Source organism: Chlorocebus sabaeus, chromosome 3 (genome assembly GCF_047675955.1).
Source record: "Chlorocebus sabaeus isolate Y175 chromosome 3, mChlSab1.0.hap1, whole genome shotgun sequence".
Lineage (NCBI taxonomy): Eukaryota > Metazoa > Chordata > Mammalia > Primates > Cercopithecidae > Chlorocebus > Chlorocebus sabaeus.
This window is the reverse complement of record NC_132906.1, coordinates 20927950-20945799: the sequence shown is the minus strand read 5'-3', so window position 1 is coordinate 20945799 and position 17850 is coordinate 20927950. Positions and strand designations below refer to the sequence as shown.

At 41.1% G+C, this 17850-nt stretch overlaps 1 protein-coding gene across 1 annotated transcript in view; it reads right to left on the bottom strand.

Moving 5' to 3' along the window:
• TNFSF11 (TNF superfamily member 11) overlaps positions 1 to 14481 on the bottom strand; it is a 33826-nt gene extending 19345 nt beyond the window's left edge. The window contains exons 1-2 of the mRNA XM_007960252.3: positions 14263 to 14481; positions 7172 to 7339 (exon numbers count right to left, since the gene is read on the bottom strand). Coding sequence (XP_007958443.2) covers positions 7172 to 7339; positions 14263 to 14481 — 387 coding nt within the window. The remainder of the gene's footprint in view (positions 1 to 7171; positions 7340 to 14262) is intronic.
• Positions 14482 to 17850: the final 3369 nt, after the last annotated feature.

The window sequence follows — 17850 nt, the reverse complement described above, 5'->3', positions numbered from 1 at the left end:
TATCCCTTGTCGTCATGCTCTCCAACCAAGGACCCTCAGTTTCATCTACTTCTGGAATGTTAGCCCAAGATCCCAGGCCACATAATGAAGGCTCCTCTTTCAGGCATGTCCTTCCAGCTTTCTGTTTCTTTGAAGATGCCATGCAGAACATCTTTTCTTCCATCCTGGGATACTTGTAGCACAAAGAAAAGCCCACCTCTGACATCACTTACCCGTTATTTTCCTCTTGCGACCCCTCCTGCTTCCTACCTTCTTCCCTGGGTCTTCCCTGAAGTTGACTACAAAGCCAATAACTTATTGTTGAGCTAAAGGCAATAGATGGCCTTGGTTTTGTAGGAAAACTCTGTGGTCTTACTTCAGCTTTCCCATAAAGACAGTTTTTATAAACGCTAAATGTGATTGGGGTTGAATTGCAGTTTCCAAAACTATTATGGCAAACAGAGATGAAATCCTATTGGAAAACCACTACATGACTATGACTAACATCTTGACTTGGGAACATGAGTGCTCCAAAACCTAAGTACCCTTGTGGGTTTATGAGAAACTTTCTTTGGACACATACTCTTGTATACAAAAGCAAAGAGGCAATGAATGGGGTTTAATCCCTCCCCTCTTTTTTTTTAACTAATAGGCAAATGAGAAATAGTGGCATATACCAACTTCAATGATTACAATTTCACAAGCAGTTACAATCTACTTAAATTTCAATTGATTTCTTATTTACTTTAGCTTAAAATAAGAATGGGCTCTTTTAATAATGAAGATTGCAATTCAAGAGGATCTGTTTCCCATATGTAGAAAACAGAATCACTTAATCTGATGAACTTGCTAGTTTTTAATTAACACTCTTTTTAATCTACAAAACCCAGCAAAAGCTGTGCAGGTGACAATCCAGGTTTACTCAATAATCACAGATGCAATCTCTAAACAGACCTTTAAAACTTCCTCAAAAAGATAAATGCTGTTGAATCTACTTTCAAATTTCTCTCTCTCTCGCAATCTAAATAATCCCAAAGTATTTTTACCTTTTGGAAATACAATCTTGACCATTAAAATTTTTAGTAGACTTATGTATTCTCAGAGTTAACTCTTGCTCATATAATAAGCCCACCTTCCTACCTAAATGGGGTCTAGTGAATGTCAGAGACTGCTCATTGTCCCCTCATCTCCTTCCACTCCTTTTTGCCTATTAGTTATAGGCAACTCCCTTCCCCAAGCTTTGTGGACAAATGGCTGCTCAGTTAGAGACTACCTTGTCCAGCCTCCCTTGCAGCAAGATGTGGTTTATGAGTAACTTCCAGCCGATACAACGTTACTAGAAGTGATGTCTCTACTCCCAGGTACTGTCTTCAGTTTTCTTTTACCCTTCCTCTATCTAGAAATAACAGCAAAAGGAGAAGCCAACTTGGAAACAGAGATGGAAGGTTCATGTTGAGGACAGAGAAGCATCCCTGCTGGTCCTGGATGACTCATGTCTGGATTGTTATGAGAGAGAGAAAAAGCTTCTTAGTTAGTTCACGGAATGGATGGGTCTCTTTGTTACCCAGTTCAGACTACACCAAATAACAGTGAATATTTCACTGAGGATCAAAGTGCTACAAATCTTTGGGTACGTTAATCTTAATATCAGAGGATACTGTGAATTCTGAATTCTACATTATGAATTCTGAAGATGAGGCCAAATATGTACCTGATCCCCAGGGAATAAAAAAATAATTTCAGGTAAAAATGAATTGTTTAATAATTATGGCTCCCTGGTCTTACTTCCTGTTCTCCAGTTAAGTCTTTAGAGACTCCAAGGCTTATACTCCAGGAAATGGTTGGTCGAGGATATGACAACAAGATAACTTATTGGCAGTCATTACAATACCATTGGCTTTTCATATTCTGGAGGGAAGTTAGAGAGTTTTATAAAATTCAACGCATATATGGAGCCAGAATCATGTTTTTAGTTCACATTATAAGCCCCCCTCTACGTAGCAGGCTATGCAGGGCAAAGAAGCCTGATGAAAATGTGACTGATGTGAGAGGGCCAGCTGGAGGTAACTTCTAGCAAAAATAAACCTATGTTATTGTTCTACTGAAGCACTATTGCCTCAGGCTATAATATTCCCAATTATCAATTGTAGGACTGGTAAGACAGCATCGTATAAATGAGAACCAGGCTCATAACATTCTGAATGGCTTTATGAGTTGGTTGATGTAAAATATTAGTTTACAGAGTTCAATAAGTTATTGATCATTTGTTCATGCTTTTCTCCATTCATTCCTGAGAATAAATTAAGAGTGATATATTCAGATGTGTGCGAAATGGCTGTGGCCCTTGTCCTGATGGAGCTTGCAGCTTCACTCCATGATCTTTAAAAATGACTGACTGTGCAGCTCCATCAGGGAAAAAAGTTTTCATGCTCTCAAACATACATATTTATTTATTTAAATATTAAATAAAATCACGCCCGTATATTTGTACATTACAAAATATTTACTAAAGCACAGCTTTTAAAAGCTAATATTAAAAAATACATATACAGAAAGTCCCTATGCTTCTTTCCCACATCCCAGGGGACAATCTTGAATGCACTGAACATCCCATTTTGGAGAAGAAAGTGATTTGTGCTATTTGTTTATCGACCTTTCTCCTGCACATTATTCTTTCAAATACCTTTGCAAGTAAGTTTCAGGAAGGTATCTGCAAACAGGTACCCAATGTGAAATTAACAAGCCAGCACACTAAAGTCAAGTGCAGTCACAGCTGGCTTTCCACCCAGTCTGGCCAGGGGTCTATGGGCTGAGTGTCCTCTCTGCCATGCTGGGAGTCCTCGTTTGGATCTGAGCTCATTCCTTCCTCACCCCCCGGCTGGCAGAAGCAGGGAGGCTGCCAAAACTGGAAACAAGAATCACTTTATAAAATCAGACACCATATTTGCACTAGTGTTTTCTTTATTGTCATAGACTGTTATGATAGACTTTATAAATTGTGGTTGGTAGGGTTGGATCACTAAGAGGCTTTCAGAGTTCTGTGCTAAAGGGGTTGGGGGAAACCAAGAAAACCCAGCCACAAACAAAAATGGGGAAAAAAACAGCATTACAAGTCTGACCAAAGACATTCTGGGTAAACACCACTTTTCGCACACATATAATGTGATATTGTGCTTATGTCTGGTATCTGTTACTGCTGGAGGGGTTGATCTCTCAATAATGATTGTAGCCACACATGTAATTTTGTTTTAAGGGTTCACTCAATATCTGTATTAGAAATAAAACTAAGGTACAAACTGACTTAAGAATGCCTGATGCATCCATCCTATTTTTAGCATTGGCAAGAGAAATGAGAAATCTGATTATTTTGGCAAGATGTGTAGAATGTCACATTAACCGATAATCCTCATTGAAGGACAACACATTTGACAAATCATTATTTGAATAGAGTAAGGGAAGGGTAAATCTTTGGATATAGGGAAAGACATGGCAAGGTGCCGAGCACATTAAACGCACTTAATGAACATTGGTTGATTCTAATGATAAGGTATAAATAAGACTCGTCTCTTTCCTAAACATCTTGTCTAGGGGGAAGAAATGGCATCTTCTACCTCCAAACACACATTGGTATAACAGCTTTAATTTATAATTCTTTAAAAAGGATTACCTGTGTCTGATATTATTACCTATGCAAAAAGGCTAAGATCCTATAACAAAACAAAAGCAAATGTGAAATTGATGAAATAAAGTTCTACTCATCCTGTGAGTCATATTAACCTATCTGTATAATTAAGACTATGTGCCCTTAATAAGTGCAGCTGATTATTCTTGCCTGACCACCAATTTTCTCCTTATGGTTTGCCAAGTAGCGAATCTCTCATTATTAGTGTTACTCATTTGGAATGAGGCATCATGTCTCCAAAAGGATCCTAAACTAGTGAAAATTCAGCCATTATTGCTCAGTAACACCTTTATACACAAATTGCTTTTTCATACTGCCTAAGGAGTCACTTAGAAATCTCAAAGGAAGCAGGACAATGTTCTGATGAGACAGGAGGTGGTAGAAAAGTTCACTGAAGCCACACTAAGTGTTAACGGACACTACTGCCAGTGAACAACAATTGGCTACCAAGTACTCTCTCAATCTGGGATTTATTTTTACTTAGGACAAGAGAAATTACTATAACTTTTAAAAAAAGGGTAAACAATATGTTTTTTTAAGAATTCAGAGGATGTTCACTTATTTAAAGTAATGTTGTATTATATTAAATTATACACACACATACACTCACACACAGAGAGACACACAGTAAGCCATTTGTTCTCTTCCATGGATTTGTCTGCTATCCCTGGCCCAAGTTATACTGCAAAAATTATGATGACTGTGCATAGTTATGTCTTTACATTATCCAAACGTATTTTAAATGCCTCTGTAGAGGTTTCTAGTTTTATTCCTGTAAGCCTTGTACATTTCTTGTTACGTTTATTTTTAGAGCATTTAAAAAATTATGAATGAAATCTTTCATTTATGTTTTCTAGTTATTTGAAATAAGGACAGCTAGTGATTATTACTTATTAATTTTTACAAACTGATTTATTTTATTCTGCTTGTAGCAATTCAGCTTCTTTTGAATTTTCCTAAGTATATAATCATATCACATGCAAATTCTGCCCTCTTTTCTCTATATATATTTTCTTATTTCATTCTCTTGTGTAATTACATTAGCTGGCACCTTCAGAACGACGTTTAATAATGTAGGGACAGTGGGCATCCTGGTCGTGTTCCTGACTTTAAGAAACATGCTCTTATGTTTAATCATTAGGTAACTTTTAGTTTGAGATATTCATAACAACATCAGGAATCCATCCAGTTCTGTTTTCTAATGGATTTTAAACATCGGAAATAGTGCAAAATTTTGTCAATCACTTTTCAGGATCTATAAGATGATAATATATTGTTTTCCTTTAACCCGTTGGGATTGAACCACTCTTGCAGTCTCATAAATAATGTTAATAATCTTTTCCCTTTCTTCCTTCTTTCCTTCCTTTCTTTCTTTCTTTTTTTTTTTTTTTTTCAGGGTCTTGCTACGTCACCCAGGCTGCCAGGCTGGAGTGCATTGGTGCAACCGCAGCTCACTGCAGCATCCAGCTCCCAGTCCCAAGTTGTCCTTCCACTTCAGTCTCCTGAGTAGTTGGAACCACAGGCACAGGTTGCCATGCCCAGCTAATGTTTCTTTTACTTTTTGTAGAGATGGAGGTCTCACTACGTTGACCAGCATGTTCTCAAACTCGTGGACTCACGTGATCCTCCCATCTCGGCCTCCCAAAGTGCTGGGATTACAAGTGTGAGCCACCACACCTGCCCTCGTTTGTAATATTATTTATTTTCAGAATTAACTTGGCTGATTTTCCGTATTTATTCCTCCATAAGAAACTCAAAGGGTAACTTTTAAGAACCAGCACACCACTGAAATAAAAAGTTTATCTCGTCATTTTGAGGAGTTACAACATGGGTCAATCTAAACAGAACATTAGGGCACAATCTTTTGCCTAATCAGAATTACCTTAATATGAAATGCCATTTTGAACTAGCAGATTGCCCCTAGTGCATGTGAATCGGTTGTTTATAGACAGATTACTCAGTATTTAAGAGATAAGCTTCACAAATGGGATAAAAAGCAAACGAATGAAAAGAAAATGTAAAACAGAACAATAAAAATGAATAGATTAACAGAATTGCTGTTGCTATAGCTCAAAAAATATACTGTAAGATTAAGGATCACTGAGTTTAAACATATACATCTACTCTGCATAAAGCCAAGCACCGACACACTAATTATAATGAAAAAGTAACTTTCATAAGCAATGTGTTTTCTTATAGACACATTAAACTAAGAGGTACTTCATGCATTCTACGATGCACAACTTTAAACATTTTGATATCTCTGGAAGTAAGATGCAACTAGAACCTGTGATGATCATGTTTAATTTTTTTAATCAACAGCTTCTTCTTTCTTAGTGATGCATGAAATAACAAAGAAGGCTGAAAATTGGTATCTTAGATTCAATAAAATACAGCAAATCTCAACTTTCAGGGTATCACAGACGTTTACCTTTGTTAGCTGGCTTTATAAAATGGCTGTATCTTCCTACCTCTACTTCTGATGGTATTACAGATGTTCGTTCACCTTTGTTAGCTGGCTGTACACAACAGCTACATCTTCCTACCTCTGCCTCCGACACATGCCCTCTTTTTAAATAATTATATTACTATGTGTGGATTTCTAAAAAAATAAACTAAATTAAAATTAAATTTAGAGGTAAGGGCTTCGAGAACTTCAAGAGTTACTCTGGAATGACCAGAGACCCGGGGAGTTGCTAGATAGAGGCTGGGATGTGTAAATGGAGGCATGCATGCATGCAGGTATGTAACGCACACACAGGTTTTGCACGGGGGTCACTGTTTGTGTTCTACCTGGGTTTTGGTGGAGTCAGTGAGTAAAATAATTCTTGGGCTGCAGAATTCTCAGGTGGCTTTGTCCAAGAAAGTAAAACTGGCAGTTATTACAGTGTCTCCCAACTGGGGCTGTCGGTGTAAGAGAAGTCATTGGTCTGCTCTGTCCCTAACTCTTCTCTTGTCACTCAGCTCTCCCAGAAAATGAGAACATGGACACAGAATCTCCATCTCACATTGCTTCCTGCTCTCCCTACTTCACCGCAGATGACAGCAAAGGACCAAGAGTTACAACTGCTTCTCATCAGAGCCCTGGATCAACAGATGTGCAATAGGGGGTCCTGCCATTATGAAGCCAAACAGAAAGGAAACAGCTACCAGAAAGTTCTGTGAACTGAGCGGATGGTTTCTAGGTCAGAGAATTCAAACTAGCAAACTGACTCACAGACAGGCCACAGCCACCTTAGTCTCTCTTCCAAGCGTGAATTTAAATCCCTCCTCTTTAAAAGAAAAAAGAAAAGAAAGAAAAGAATATTTGCATGAATGTCCCTGGTTGCCATAATCAATCACTACCAACTTCAAAAGAATTCTGCTAATCTCTTTAAAGCATTCCCTGTAGCTCTTTTACAAATTATTAGAATAAAAAGAACAAAGTCAACAGCACTTAGCCAGTTTTAATTTTCAGTATTGGTAGAGTCAGCAAGGGCCCTTGACTTATCAGCCTCAATGTGGACTTACCTTTTGCACAGCTCCTTGAAAGGCCTGTTTAATTCTCCTACATGAATCAGGTATTAATTTTGTATCTTGACTCTCCAGAGTTGTGTCTTGAAAATCTGCACTTTCATGGAGTCTCAAAATTCTATAAATGCAGTGAGTGCCATCTTCTGATATTCTATTAGGATCCATCTGGGGAGGAGAAACAGTAAGGAGGTTAGAGTGCTTATCACTAATCATCCTGCTATTTAATGAAGTGTGACTTCAGAACAAAAATTTCATACTTGCAAGAGTCTTTATGTCCCCAACAATCAATAGTTAATACAATGACCCTCAAGATGTGAAAACATGACTTCTAATTCATTTGAATGAGTAGCTGACTGTCATCCACAGGACAAGGCACAGTTAGTCCTGCGGTGGGCTTTTAACAATGACAGAAGTGTATGTGCGTGATTCATGGGGGAAATTGTCAAAATTGTCTGACAACATGAAAGTGTTCATAGAGGAGAGGGGCACCAAGGAAATCACATGTGATCACTGTAGGGAGAGGAAGCTTTTTGTCTTTAAACCAACTAGATGCAACATGCTAGCTGGGATTATGAGGCCCACTTTGAAATGCAACGCATGAAGCCTACCTAAAACAGGCGAAATCAACATCATCTTTAACCACCATGTTTGCCTGGCCTTTTTTCCTTAATCAGCCAAAGAAGGGAGAGAAAAATCCATTTTTTACCTCTAAACAAAACTCGAAGTCAGACGTGTAATCTCTCTTTTTTGTTGACTCTCTCATCAGTGTTTCTCAAGCCGGAATGGTATACCTGTCAGGGGGTGTTCGGGAATGGGTGCAGGTGATATCTGGTGTCATCACATTAGGGTGGGGGGGCTGCATGAGCAGATATTACAGATGTGTGCTGGAGGGATGCTAAGATTCCTGTCATGTAAGGAATTGTCCCACCCAAAATATACTCATTGAGTAATTAGCTGATTGCCTGTTAAGAACAGATGTCCAGCATTAGAATATCTTTAATCATTACTCTTTAAAATTGTCAGCCTGCTCCTTCCAAGCCTTTGCAGGGGTTTCAATTGCCAAGTAAAGGGTGGCAATAATTAGCTATCACCTGTTTTAATAATGAGAATTTAATTTGTCCTCTTTGTTTGTTAAATATTCAAGGTACTTCATCTGTATTTTCTTATTAGCAGGCACAAACTAGGCGAAAAAGAAAAGCTACATAAGTTTACAAAGCTCAGTCAAATTAATGACAAGTCTCTCTTTTTCTCTTTTAAAAAGTAATCGGAATGATGTGTTAGTTTATCAACCAACCATTAGAAATAAACTAAAAAGAGCCTATCCATATCTGAGATTCTCAAAATGAAATGACAGCCTTTTTTTTTTTTTTTTTTGAGATGGAGTCTCACTCTGTCGCCCAGGCTGGAGTGCAGTGGCACCATCTCGGCTCACTGCAAGTTCCACCTCCTGAGTTCACACCATTCTCCTGCCTCAGCCTCCCAAGTAGCTGGGACTACAGGCACCCACCACCACGCCCGGCTAATTTTTTTGTATTTTTAGTAGAGACGGGGTTTCACCATGTTAGCCAGGATGGTCTAGATCTCTTGACCTCGTGATCCTCCTGCCTTGGCCTCCCAAAGTGCTGGGATTACAGGCGTGAGCCACCGCGCCCGGCCAAAATGACAGCCTTTTAACAAATGTACACTCACGAATACAAATTTTATTCTTCCAGTCTTGCACATATAAGGACTATCTATAATCATCACGGAAGAGACATCACCGTGAAGCAAAACTGTGTACAATCTGTATTTATTTTTCCTATATTCTTTAGAATAATTAATACAAGTCATAATATGTGAATTTTTATACAAGGAAAGTTTTCAATCACACACTTGGCAAAAAAAGGCTTACTTATGCCAGTGTGTATCCCACAAGACCAGAAAAGCCTAGGCAACTGATATGAAGGGTCACTGGGTTTAGACCTCAGGAAAGAAGAATCATGCAAAGGCCTGAACTGACACACCACCAGAAAACTGCTGAGCAAAAGGAATAATGTGGCCTTAGTGGGGAAATGCCTGGGGACCCTAAACTTGGTTAATCTGGAGTCCTGCCAACAAGCTAAGAGCTGTCTAACAGAAGCAGCAGTCCCCTTTATTCTTTTTCTTTCTCTTTTTCTTTTCTTTTTTTTTGGAGATAGGGTCTTGCTCTGTCACCCCCACCCAGGCTGGAGTGCAGTGGCATAATCATAGCTCACTTCAGCCTTGAAATCCATGGGCTCAAGCAATCCTCCTTCCTCAGGCTTCCAAGTAGCTGGGACTACAGGTGCAGGCCACCATGCTTGGCTAATTGGCTAATTTCTTTCTTTCTTTTTTTTTTTTCCTTGGTAGAGATGGGGTCTTGCTATGTTGCCCAGGCTTGTCTTGAACTCCTGGGCTTAAGCAATCCTCCCTCCTTGGCCTCCCAAAGTGCTAGGATTACAGGCATGAGCCACTGCACCTGGCCCCTATATTCTTGATACTCAGGGTAGTCCATTCAGTAGCATCGTGGGCTCACAGAGGGCTTGCTAGAAATGTAGAATTTCAGACTTCACCCTGGCATACTGCCTGGGAATATGCATTTTAACTAGATCCCAGGTGATTCTTACACACATTAAAGTTTAAGAAGTCATGCTTTAAAATATAGATTTTCTACTATTAAAACAATTCCAAAGTTCCCTGGATACCAATTTTAAAATTGTTTCACAAGTAACATCAATTAGTACAAAGATACTCCAACAGTTAATCATGGTTACTGATTTGATGCAAATAAGTACAATGCAAAGATTTTGTCCCCTTTCTGTTAAAAAAATGCCCACATCCAGATCCCATCTCACTCCTACCCCACCCCTCACTGACCAATTTCATCAACATCCCTAAGGGTAGGGTCCAATCATTGAACCTCTTCCCAAATACTTCGAATGTGCAATTGAGAACCACTGTTTTGGAAGGCAGCATTAGAGCTAAAATATGTATAAAACCCCATCCATTGTTTTTTCCCAAAAGAAATCAAGAATGCATGGCATAATTGCTTTTAATATACTCATTTATTTTGTTTACTCAAGGATCACACATTAGAAATTTATTTTTAACCTACAACCACATGTCTTTCTCATTCCGGTGCCCTTGTAGCTCTCCTTTCCTGAAAATGGACACTAGGAGAAGAGGGAGGAGGAGAGGTTCAGGGTGCAAGGCCAGCCACACACACAGGTAAATGAGGGTCTCTAAGCTGAAGGAACTGCAGAGCAGGGAGGGAGCCAGACGGATGCTGGACCCTCAGCAAATGCCCACAAACTGACTGAATGAATGTATCACCTACCCAACAACTTATCTATTGGCACACATTAGTCTGGTTGGAGGACTGCATGATTGAAAAAGTATACTCTTTTAGCTACTAATCTGATAATTTGCATATTACAGTCAGAAACAGACATATCTGTAGTGTTGCAAATCATTAGAAAAGACTTTGTAGTAAATACTTGTATGACTTTGCAGGCATACAAGGCACTGGGCTAGATGCTACGAATAAGGTGGTGTGCAAAGCAAGCAGTCCCTGTCTTTATGGAACTTACACGTCATTGAGAAACACAGAAATTCAACCAAAAGTCACCGTAAACTAAGTAGCAAATGAATTCATTGTACTTAGACATGTCTAAAAACATGAAGTGAATCTTGAGTATCTGACTTAAAATGGACTGTTAAAATGCATTTGTCAGAGAACGTGGTGCCTATGAAATAAACTGCCTCATTTTCTTTTAACTTCCTTGAAACTTAATCATTTGTAGGGTTAAATGAGGCAGGATGCTTGACGTTTGTGCTACTTCGTTATCTGTGTTTTCAAACAGGCAGTGCACACCTCTACATCAGATTTTCAGTAGTGACTGCTGTCCTAGGTAACAAACAACTAGGGAGGTTGGTTTGTGCATATTGGGGGATCGAGGGAAGAAGTTAAAAGAGCAAAAGATCTTGAGTTTTCTGAAAAGCTTATCTTTATAGCTAAACCCTAAGCTTTGAATATGGTTATACGGATGTTAAAGACACACACACACACACACACCAACTTTTTGAAAGGGTTTTTTTTTTTTTTCTTTGTAAACCAAAGTATGAATACTATGTGGTAAATATATAGCAGAAGCCACACACTATTTTCTCTTTGGCAGGGTGGTGGGGGAAAAGCCAAGCTACACTGGATCAAGTAGATACGTATTTTTTAACATCGAGGCACACGCAATCTGCAAACATTTAGGAGGCTGATTCAATTTTATCTATTCACACATTTAAGAAAACAAAACTTTTTAAATAGCCACTGTAATTTTTACACTATTCTGGGCATTCTTCTAAATGCATTTAAAAACTCAAACTGCTTTTCCTTGAGGATTTGCATACCTTCTTTTCTCCACCTTTAAACAAAAACAATAAAACCAATTCCTCATTTTTAACTGTAAACTACAAACATGTTACGAGATACTTTGTTCTCATTCAAATGCATTTAGAAACCCCAAATAGTTGATTCACAACTTTAGTGGGAATCATAAAACTACTATGATTTATTTGGTACCAAGTTCCAATCCAAAAGAGCCGACATAAGTGAAAATGCTAAATCAGCGGCAGGTCAAATGGAGACTATTCTCTTAGCTAGGACTTTGAAAGAAGGTCTCTAACACATATAAAAGGGGAAAGAATTACAGAGTGAACCCCAATGCACCCATCAGCGCTTCAGCTATTACCAATGTATGGCAAATCTTTTTTCATCTGTAAGCAACCAGAAATTATTTTGAAACAAATTCCAGACACCACAGCATTTTTATCTGTAACGATTTCAGAATGTATCTCAAAATGATTAGGACTCCTTTGGGTAACAATTGTAGACACAATATCCAGTAAAATGCATCCAGATCTAGTGGTATATTCACATGAACACATTGTTCCTAATATTTTTTCTTTACTGAAGGAGATGGCCTTTTTAAAATGCAGTACAAAATTGGGTTCGGAGTAATGGCTAAATTATTTTGCACAAGTCAAAGGAACCGAATCTTCATGGTATTTAAGAAAACCGTACCCAGAAGTCTGATGATATTAACTTCTCCAAAGGAATATTTTCTGGCTAGACTTACTAACTCACATGTTTACTTTGAAAAGGGGTTCTGAGTGTTTCACTAGTTATCCATACAGCATCAAGACTGCTAAATGATAATGGGAGATCACTGAAAGCCCCGACTCCTCAGCCCGCGGGGACCACCGAGAATTCCTAGGGAAAAGCTGAACAACTCTAACAAGAGCCGAGCAAGTCACTCTTTCCTACACAGCCATGCCACCGATTTCCACAGCTCCTGCCAAGTCAAGCTGTTCATGGTTCCTAGAACTCCTTCATTTCCGACTGCTCTTTCAACATTGGACACTCTTCACTGTCATGGCAATGAAAATGCCATATCCCTAAGGTGTTAGAAAAGACAGACAGTGGAGAACTACTGCCTCTTTGATCCCTTTTCTGAATGTTGCTCTTTTGTTTGATTAAGAATTTTAGTGGTTTTATTAGGCCCCTCGGCTCCACGCCCATAGTAAGTGGGCACTGTGTGTTTAAAAAATGATTCTTAACTCATTCCATGGCATGTGATGGTGCCATGCACCACGCTGGCACTCCATGCACAAGCACTAAATGGGATGATTATGAACAAAATGCTGGATGGGAAAATGGGTAAACCATTCTTATTGCAACACACTCCAATGAAAGAAAGACGTTTAGTCACTTTCACATAGATTTGTGTTATCTGTGTTGCAAGTAAATCACTCAAAAGTTGTCTTTTTAGAAAAAAACTCTCAATGGGTAGATTATATTTAATGCAGATTTTAAGTGTGGCTCACTGCATTTCTACTTTTAGTAGGTAATCACACTAGTTCTAGAAAATGCAAACTAGCGGATAATGAATTCTTAACAAAAAGCCTATGATTAAAAGTAATGGAGTTCGAGACATTGGCACATGTCAAAAAACCATACAATCCAAGCAATGCCATGTTTTGATGCATCCCGTTTGGTTTAGTAATCACCTTTGAATCTGAAAACGAATGTAGTCCAAACCCAACTTTCTTTTCCCATAAAAAAAAATGCACAGTCAGCCCCCCACTTCCTCTGAGAAAGAGTTCACAGCACCAGACAAGAATATTTGAATGAATCCAACCAACTGCACTGCAATTTCCAAGAAAACACAAGAGCATAAACCACCAGAAAGCATAATATTACAAATTTACCCCTTCCTTCCTACTATCTCCCTGCAGTTCCTAGCCGTCGTGCAAAAAACCTCTTCATCTTTTCAAAGGTTGGTTATTTGCTAGACTGTAGTAACACCGTGCCATCACACACACCTCGCTTCCTTCCTCCGCCCACCTCCCTGACAGGCACGTGGGGCTGTCCTTCTTCCTTCACCCCCACAGGACAGCGCCACAGCCGCAGAGCCCCCATGCCGAGCCCGCGCCTCTCTGGTCGCGCCGTGTCATTCTGCCCACCCACTGGGCGACCTGGGCACGAGCACCGCGACCTCCCGCTCCGCGCAGCCCTCCAGCCCTGTGGCCCCAGCACACCTGCAGAGCAGCCAGGCGCAGGCACCGAAATCCGCCGGGTGGTGGGTGGGAAGAGAAAGGCAGATGCCTAAGTGAAGGCGCTCAATTTTTTTCCTACATGAACAGAAGTTGATTCTTAACTTCAAGTGAGAAATGACAGGGAGAAAAAGCATGCAATCACTACCAGAAGAGGTGAGAGGCCAGTGCTGTTTCCCAGCCTGCGGACGGGGTGAGATTCAAACCCATCGTCTGGCCAGGGGAGCCTGCCCTCGGCGCACCGCGGAGCTGGGGTGCGTGCGCGGAGAGAGAACAGAGTGCGCCCAGAGAGAGCAGAGTGTGCCCGACAGCCCCGCGCCAAGTTGTCCCCAAACTCGACACTCCCTCTCTCAGAGTCACTTTCCCCCTCCTGAATATGCAAGCTCTGGGGAGCCCAGCCCCGCGGCCGGACTCAGTTCTCAAGTGCAGGGGAACGAGAAGGGCGCTCCCGGCCGCGCGCCCATGGGAATGTGGCCACTCACCTGCGCTCTGAAGTAGAGGAACAGGGCGACGCTGCAGACGACCTGGCCCAGCCCCAGCCCAAGGAGGGCCACGAACATGGAGCGGGAGGCGGCGGGGGGCTGATGCGGCGCAGGCGGCGGCGGAGCGTGCAGGGGGCCCTCGTGCGGGGCTCCGGGGCCGCCGCCCATCTCCTCCGAGCCACGCAGGTACTTGGTGTAGTCTCTGCTGGCGCGGCGCATGGCGCTCGGCCCTCTGGCTCCGGCGTTCTCCTCCCTCTCCTGCTCCCTCCCCTTCTTGTCTGCGGCCAACTCCGGAGGCTGCGGCGGAGCCTCGACGTGGGGCGCCGACTTGGAGCCCGGCTTTGGCTCCTGGGGCGCCTGGGCAAGCGGGCAGGGCGCCCGGCAGCCCCAACTCTTATAAACCGCTTGGAGAGCGCTGGCCTCGGGAGCCAATCAGCCCCAGGCGAGGCTGCCTCTTCCACTCCCACCTCTGGCTCCCCTTCCTTCCTTTCGCCCTCCCTCTCTCTCAATCACTGTCACTGAAGGGCCTCCTTCGTGGGGGCCCTCCGAGGAGGCGGCTGGGGGCGACTCCAGTGGTTCCAGACTCCGCCTGCCATTCTCAGCTGTCTTTCTGGAGGTCCAAGAGATGGCCTAAGGAAGACGCAGAGGAGACTTTTGCTAAAGGATAAGGATTGCACCTCAGACATTTCTCCTGCAGTTCACATCCTGGAGTCTCGGTTTCCTCCCTAGGATTTAGAAAGTTGAATTTCATGGTCTCTGAAGACCCTTCCTGTCCAACCTCGCCCCCCAAAGTGCTTCCAAATAAAGTTTCTCAAAGTATTTTCGAAGACTTCGAAAATTCCAGAATTCCCTTCCCATATCCCTATTTCTGCATCTTGAACGTGATATTGAGTGAGGCAGGTCTTGAATGTGGCAGTAGAGAGCCTATAGACACCAACTCTGACTTTATAAAGGTGAAAATGGTGCAGAGAAAAGGGTAAAGGGGTGTGTAGCCAGAAGCAAGCATCTGAGGAGGGCTCACCCAACCGTCAGGAAAGAGATGTAACACGAAGCTGATAATATAGTTAAATGTTAGTTTCATTGCTAAAGAAACCTTGCTAGGGCTTTTTAAAAACCTCTATTCAGAACTGTGGCCCTTAGTGAGAAAACAAAAATATTAACATTGCTCACAAAATTCTGATACTTCAGAAGGAGGTTGCTGACCAATTTAAACACCCATGAAACTTAGGATGTTTCCACTTTTTTATTAATACTGTCATCCCACAGTATCCATGGGTTCCACATCTGTGGGTTCAGTGAGCCATGGATCAAAAATATTTGGAAAAAAAAAAAAGGATGGCTGTGTCTGGACTAAACGTGTAGACTTTTTTTCTTGTGATCATTTCCTAAATGATTCACAACTAGTTACATAGCATTTACATTGTATTAAGTATTATAAATAATCTAGAGATAATTTCAAGTATATGGGAGGATGTCTATAGGTTAAAAGCAAATACTATGCCATGATATGTTAAGAAACTTGAACATCCATGGATTTTGGTATTTGCGGGTAGGGATTTGGTGGTGTCCTGGAACGAGTCTTCCATGGATATCAAGGGACTACTATGCCTTTTTATTTTGCATCCTCTTTCTGCCTAATTCGCTAATGAGTACTTCTCTAGGCAAGATTTGTGACAAATGACAGGTCTCCGAGTTATTAAAGCATGTGTTCTAAATTGAACACTTAGACCTCAGTAAATGTTAAGGAAGAGTGACCAGGTTGGATTTTTTTAAAAGGCACCCATACAGAGAAAATGATCTATTCAAATTCAAAAATGCCTTTAGCATTTATATGTGTATCTAGCTTGGTGGAGAAGGACAAAAAATTTTCCAACTCAAACATACAAACACTTGATGTTAATCTTCTACTACTTGTAGTCTTTGGCCTCTTCCTATTTTTTGTTTGTTAACTTTGGGAAGTAGGTTTATTGTCTTCTTCTCCTCCTCCTCCTCCTCCTCCTCCTCTTTTTCCTCATTCTCTCCTCCCTCCTTGACTCAGGAAATAATTCCATATTTCTTCTTTCTTATAAATATTTATTGGGATCAAAGATTTTAAAAATGTGTTATAACAACTATACCCACAATGACTTTACTATAGTGTCTTCCATTCTTTTTCATGGGTTTTTATACAATGTTTTATACATGTTTTTAATTCCTTGACATCTTGATCCTCAGGTTACAGGAAAGTCCCTCAAATCATGTTCAGGTGTGCTTGACCCAGGAGCTTCATATATGGGACCATATGTTACATTCCTACAGAGTTCTTCATATGACATTTCTACTAGCACTCCAAAAATGTCATCCTACTATATTCTGGCTTCCATAGACTGTATTAGATACTCCACTGTCAGTCTACCTGCTGCTCTTTCACAGGTAATGTATTTTTCTTGCCCATGTATTTACTTATTCCTTTGTCAACATTCACTCTCCAATTAATAGGTAAACTCCGTATGTTCAAGGACTCCTGCTGTATTATTCACCTCTATAACATTCACCATTTCCTAAAATGTTGTTGCCTGCTATAGTAGGTGCACAGTAAATACTTGCTGAATAAAATTTGAGCAAAAGAATCTTCAAAGCCTCTGCCAGTCTCCCAGTCTAAGCCACACTATATCTTATCTGAATGAATCACATTTGCCTCCCGAAGAATTCTGTGCATACTGATCAGGATTTTCTTTTTCTTTTTTTTTTTTTTTTTTTTGAGGCGGAGTCTTCACTCGTCACCCAGGCTGGAGTGCAGTGGCTTGATCTCGGCTCACTGCAAGCTCCGCCTCCTGGGTTAGCGCCATTCTCCTGCCTCAGCCTCCCGAGTAGCTGGGACTACAGGCACCCGCCACTGCGCCCGGCTAATTTTTTTTGTATTTTAGTAGAGACGGGGTTTCACCGTGTTAGCCAGGATGTGATCCGCCCGCCTCGGCCTCCCAAAGTGCAGGGATTACAGGCGTGAGCCACCGCGCCCGGCCAGGATTTTCTTCTAAAAGCAAAAGTATATGTCATTTCCATACCTGCAATCCTTTAATGGCTTCTAAGAGTTGTTGGTATAAAGTCGAAACTCTGGAAATTAGAAACCTTCAATAGGCCAGGCGCAGTGGCTCACTTCTATAATCCCAGTGCTTTGGGTGGCCGAGGCATAGGATCACTGGAGCCCAGGAGTTCGAGAATAGCCTGGGGAACACAGGGAGACCCTATCTTTACAAAAAATGAACAAATTAGCCAGGCATTTTGGTGCACATCTGCGGTCCCAGTTACTCAGAAGGCTGAGATAGGTGGATTGCTTGAGCCTAGGAGGTCAAAGCTGCAGTGATCCACGATCATGCCACTGCACTCCAGCCTGGGAGACAGAGCAAGATTCTGTCTCAAAAATTTAAAAAAAAAAGATAAAAATAAAACCGTCTAATGTTCCTTCACAAGCTGGCTCAAGACTCCTTTTCTATATCAGCTTCAAATGCTTACCCTTAACTGGAGTACCCCTCTCTCCAACTCCTACACCTGGAGGACTCTCCCACTTGTCTTTCCTTACTCAGCTCAAATGTCGCTTCTCTAGAAGTC